At 41.2% G+C, this 6,000-nt stretch overlaps 1 protein-coding gene across 1 annotated transcript in view; it reads right to left on the bottom strand.

Annotated features, from left to right (window-relative positions):
- Positions 1 to 1,695: 1,695 nt before the first annotated feature.
- srbd1 (S1 RNA binding domain 1) overlaps positions 1,696 to 6,000 on the bottom strand; it is a 52,589-nt gene continuing 48,284 nt past the window's right edge. Inside the window, exons 20-21 of the mRNA XM_069144361.1 lie at positions 5,735 to 5,919; positions 1,696 to 3,791 (exon numbers count right to left, since the gene is read on the bottom strand). Coding sequence (XP_069000462.1) covers positions 3,499 to 3,791; positions 5,735 to 5,919 — 478 coding nt within the window. The 3' untranslated portion in view covers positions 1,696 to 3,498. The remainder of the gene's footprint in view (positions 3,792 to 5,734; positions 5,920 to 6,000) is intronic.

Here is a 6,000-nt window from a genome sequence, read left to right as displayed (position 1 = left end):
ATGTATTTTTTAATAGACTAATTAATTAGTCGTAAAGCAATTAAAAGTACCCACATACTGTCTATAAATTACTTCCAAAATAATGCACACACTCATTACCCCACATATAGAATTTTTTTTTTTTTTTTTTTTTTTTTTTTTTTAAGGCGCTTTAAATAAGCAAATGTTTAAAATAAAAACTCCTAGTTGGAAAATAAATGTCATTTTAAAATATTTGTATTTCTTCAGCCATACAGCCCTCACGCAAACTTTAAAATCATTGACTGTTGTAGGTAAAAGTGAGACTCTTAAATGATAACGATGTATGATACAAGTGATCTGGATTGCCAAACTTGGGACATGTGTTAAAAATATACAGTTACCACGTATAGATAGTTAAAGTCAGCTTGTCAGCTACAAAGAGGTTGCTAAACAGTAGGTTTCAGCACATCGAGCTGCCATGCCCATCAGCAGATCTTGACTCAACACGTAAGAACCACCGAATGTACGTAGATGGAAAACTTACATCAAGTCAAAAAGAGTAGTGAAGTTGTGACACTGCTAGCATGCAGGAATTTTCTCTTGGAAGTAGAAACCAGCACTGACTGACTGACGCATGGGACAAAACAAAGGAAAGTAGATGGAAAAAGTGTTCCCAACACAGAGACCTGAGGAATAGAGACTGCCAAGACATGCCTATTATATTTGATCCAAATATACAAGGTTGTTTTGGTAACACTGCCATCTTAACAGCTTGATGCACATGTGACACTTGCCTTGGAAGAATAAAGATTATAATGTTGCCCATTTGCACATCCAGGCATCCGTCCCTGGCAACACGCTGATCCTGCACACCTATGTTATTTTACTGATGTCATTTTCTGTGGATACTCATGATTCCCATGAAGGATCTCATAAACTGAGAGATAACTTGTGCTGAAATTTGCTGAGCTTATTCATGTTGCCGAGGGAGTAAATCTTGTTAATTTTATTTCCCCTATGGCTTTTCCCATTACACTAAACATGTTTTCACACCAGATAGTACTGCAGCCTTTATGGGTTGATCGCAATGTTTCAGACTTCTAATGCTTTTTTGACAGGTGGTCTGAGAAATCTGAGATCAACAGAGAAAGCTATATTCTCCAGTCAGTGTTTGCTTAGCAGGATGCTTTGACTGGCTGCGTGAACTATTCTCTCTGCACCGGTGTGAGAAAAGTTCAGATGATTTTGTATCCACCTGTGTCGCCACGGCTGGATCTTGAACAAAAGATGACTAAAGGGAGCCCTTCACGACCACCTGGGAGGTTTTTCTTTGTTAATTTGACTTTTAAGAGCCTAAAAAAGTAGCCAACATGTTTCACACGAGCAAGTGTGACATCCATTTAATCGCTTGCTTGCCATCAATTTTCTTCACATTTCACCAAAACCTCAAGGCACACCTGAGCTCACTCCATAACACAACAGCCGAGAACCGGTGCAGCAGAGGACAACAGAGAACTACACAACTACTCCCGCAGTTACCCTGCTTCTCATCACGGGCTCATTACTGGTCAGTGTTTGACAAAAACTCCAAGGGGGCAGCAGTAGCTGGCTGCCAGATTGCCTGTCCCATCGGTGTGCTCACGTTTAGTAGAGGGAGGAAAATTAAAGGCGGGAAAAGCAAGAATGGTGCTGAGGGAAGCTGTGTTTATTTCTACGAATACATGTGGTCCCCGAGACAAAAACACTGGAAACATTAAAAAAAAAAAAAAAAAAGAGAGACCGTGCCAAGCTACAGGATATGAGATCAAAACAAACAAAAGACAACACAATGAGACAAGGAGAGTTAACATCAAATGAAATAAAGGTATCTTGATTAGAAAATAGAATCCTTTCAACAACAACAAAAAAGAGTGGATAAAGAAGGACAATGACCTACAGCACATGAATCTAGTCTGAATGCGTGTGCAATTTTCTCAGATCATCACTAAGCAAACTGCCACTACTGATTAATTTTGATCGAACATCTCTGTGTTTGTGTGTCTAGAATATATTCCATTTGTTCCCCTGAGGGGAGATAGATAGTAAAGCAGCACTAACAGTGATTAGGTAATCTGCATTCAGTATAAGGTTTAGCACAGGGGACCTCGGGCTTTCTCAGAACCATATTTCATGTATATCTTTTTTTTTATTTATTCAAGTTTCATAAAAACAAACAAATTAGATAATGTGGATGGGGAGTCTGGGATTAATTTTGAAGCAGCTGATTAGTGTGTGTTTGTCTGTGTTTCATGGGATAATTGTGTCTGGGACCATGCCTGAAAAGCCTTCAGGCTTTACTGAGGTCGGGGAGATAGAAACACGCCCACCTCCTCCTAGTCTGCCTGACTCCGCCCACACCCTCACCCCTCTCATTGTCTTTTCACATTTTCCTGTGGTCTGGAGGGAAAACTTATCCTTTAAGCTGCCGTCTTCTTTCCTCTTTCCATCACACCACACATCCGCTCCTATATTTCTTCCACCTTCCTCATGCCACCCTCCTCTCTTTTCCGGTCTCACTCATGCCCCTCCCACGCCAATGGGAAGCAGTCTCCCACAGTGAAATTTCTGGAAATCTTCATTTTGACAAAATGTACATCCAAAGAGTAAGGTCGGAGCATTTTATTGTTAAGCCTCACCTGCCAATGAAACCAGTCTCTGTAACAGTTGTACGATAACATGTTGAGTGATTCCCTTGGTTTGCTGAAATGTTACAAATACAGTAAACAACAAATAACACAGACTATAGAGAGGTGTCCAGGGTGGTACAAAAAAAATTATGAAGAATTGCATTTGTTTTATTGAAGTATGTGAATGATAACCATTGTGAATTATATTCAAATAGAAATACAAATACAAATTAACAATAGCAGCTCAAATATGAAACTATCTACATTAAAGTGAAAGTGCAAAAAAATGATGTTCTCACTAAGCCGTGTCATGAGAGTCAACGCTGATGATCAGTAGATGTATCAGAGAGCTCACCAAAAGGTCAACAGACAAACAAAACATATTTTTCTGAAATTAGGAAATTAGGTTTAGTGTTCAATTCCAAACAAATTAGCACTTCAAAAGATACACAGGTTGAGAATAAGTACGACCTGAGAAAAATCACTTGTGTGGAAATGAACTCTCGGTTCGGAAGTAGGTTTGATTTTTCATCTATTCATCATTTTGATATTTCTGGACTTGTAACCGCTGTTCTTGGAGCTGGATTGCTCTACATGTAGTCAAGGCTTTAAATTTAACCATTTTTGCTTGCTCCATGTGTAACTGAATGTGTGTTATTACAATTGCAAAAAAAAAAAAAAAAAGGGCCATTCCCATTAACACACTTAAGCAGGTTTCCTGCTCAACTCGATGTCAGTTCAGCTTGTAAAATGAAATATCAGTTCTCATTCGCAGTCACTTTAACCGTCAGAAAATAATTTGTCTCGGTAGTTTTGTGTGTAATTTCCTGTGACAACTCCAATCCGATGGTTGAATATTAATTAGGCGAATCTATTGCAGGACCCTGATCAAGTCCAGCCCGATCCGTCCCCTCTGAGGGTCGATGTTGAGGACCCGGACCTCCACCCGTTCTCCAGGTCCCAGAGCCAGGCTGCGACTGCGCTGGCTGACAGGCAGCTTGTCCAGGGTGATGTTGCTCTTGTGGATGAGGCCTGCGCGGCCAACACCGATATCTACAAACGCCCCGAACAGAGTTGTGTTGTCCACGCGGCCCGTCAGCACCGCACCCACCCGCAGATCACTCATCGACACAATGCCCCGCTTAAAGTCCGCCTGCCCAAAATCTGGGGATGGCAAACACAGATGTCAAGGGAGAGAATGTCAAAAAGACGAGGTGGAGGGAGATGGAAGTCTACGACAAAATCAGCGAAGGGATGTCAGCTAGTAAAAATGTGTGGAAGCCGGGAGAGATGGGAAGGGAAGCGAAGGAATGCAGGAAAAATTTGGGGGCGGGGCAGAAATGACAAACAGATATTACATTTCCAGCAGTAACTCAATTCTTGTTTCTACATACTTCCACATTTCGCAGACATTCGATTCAACCCCACTTTCCACTTTGCCTGTTGAGGAGTTATTTTTCCTTTCTGTAACATTAACACAAACAAGGAAGGCTTGCGCTCCAGGAAATAGTCGGGTCCAATTATCCTCCCCACAGCACTGATTTCATGCGGTAGCCTCAGCCCATCTGTTTACTCAGCTGAGCACTGGCTAGGAGGCCAAGGGAAGTGTACTGCAACCGAATAGGGCCAACCGCAGAATGAACCCTGAAGCTGCGTTCTTTAATTTTAAGAAGTTAGCCACCACTGACTTGACTTTTTTCATCACTTTGTGAAACTGACTGAGAAAGATGAATCTGATAATAAACCTTGGGAATGATTCTGTATTTAACTAACCCGATTGTAAAAGTACTTTCTAAAGCCAAGTTCATGTTTTTCAAAGTGGGTTTTTTTTGTACTTCAATCTTTGTTTTGCTAACTCAAGGCTAAATGGGTATTTTATGGTCGTAATAAATATTATGTTTTCAGAATCCGTGAGTTTGGCATAGCACATATAATAATGCCAATGTCTGTGTTAAAACTTGTTTCTTACTTTTCTTTCCTTTTTAGTTAGCTAGTAATATTCTAAATCCAAGCTTTTAATGACCATTTCAGATAAGACATTTTACTTATATTTCCTCTTTAGCACTGATTAAGCTTGCTAAATCAAACATAAATTACATGAAATTACAATGCATGACTTTGAGCTCACTGCTCTTGTATTTCACGAACACAAATTATAGATGAAAAAGAGAAAAAGACAAAAGAGACAGAGATGCGGTATAATTTCTTGCTCGAGAAAACAATTTTGAGCAAAACAAAACAAAATCTAAAAGTTTTTGTGTGGTTTTATTGCTATGTTTGTATGTGCCTGAACTCAAGAGCTTGAAATTAAGGAGAAAAACAGTTATTTGTGCATTTGTGTATGTATGTGTGTGTGTGTGTGTGTGTGTGTGTGTGTGTGTGTGTGTGTGTGTGTGTGTGTGTGTGTGTCTGTAAAGCTCCTCTGTCCAACAACACAGTCTGCTGGACCCATCACACCCTGTCAGAAACATACTGCTTGTATTGTTGGGGCTACAGGGAGGAAGCCGCAGCACTGTCAGATCCTATCAAGTTACACTGCCAATCCTTGCCTATTATAGTAAAGGCAAGAAATAGTAAGTGTGTGTTGTAACTAGCAAACCAGTCAAGGAGCTGGACAAATCCAAGTTTGATTTTCTATCAGTCAGTGGGGACCTATAAAGGCCATTATGAAGGAAAGATGAGAGACTAAGAGAAGTTACCCGGACTGATAGGCTGCACACAAATGTAGTCTATGAAATTTGATATGACTCAAAATACTGATAGTTTTGTGTTCAGTGATACTAAATGTATGAATTGTAGATGTATGGCCTTGTATAATGTGGCCAAAAGTCATGTTATGTGTGTGGGTACTGAGGGGAGGTAGAGCAGGGGCGGTGGGGGTGGGTACTGAGGGGAGGTAGAGCAGGGGCGGTGGGTGTGGGTACTGAGGGGAGGTAGAGCAGGGGCGGTGGGTGTGGGTACTGAGGGGCGGTGGATGTGGCTATTGAGATTCGTGAGCGACTACACACTCTCACCTTGTTGCTGAGGCTTTGTATGACGTATTGTCTTAAAAAAAACAAGTTGATATCAATACATGTGTGTGTGAGTGTGAGTGGCGGGAGTCTTACTTTGTCTCATGTCAAACCCGGGGGGCTGCGTGAGGCCGTCTATGATGAGTTTGAGGGTCTCAGGTGTGGTGTTCAGTTTTTGGGCCAGTGCCTCCTCATTGCAGGTCCTAACCTTGCTCTCCACGCAGTGTCGCAGGCCTTCACTCCCAATTTGGTCCTCACTCCCACCCACGAGGGACAGAAATCTGGACAACAAAAATATATAAAATATGGAGCAGAGTGTGAAAACGGAACTGTTAAAACCACAAGAACGACAAAGTAAGAGA

This window comes from Embiotoca jacksoni, unplaced genomic scaffold (assembly GCF_022577435.1).
Source record: "Embiotoca jacksoni isolate LCO1_2020_lvr unplaced genomic scaffold, fEmbJac1.0.p SCAF_12, whole genome shotgun sequence".
Taxonomy (NCBI): Eukaryota; Metazoa; Chordata; class Actinopteri; family Embiotocidae; genus Embiotoca; species Embiotoca jacksoni.
The sequence above is the reverse complement of the archived record's forward strand: the minus strand, read 5'-3'. Positions and strand labels throughout refer to the sequence as shown.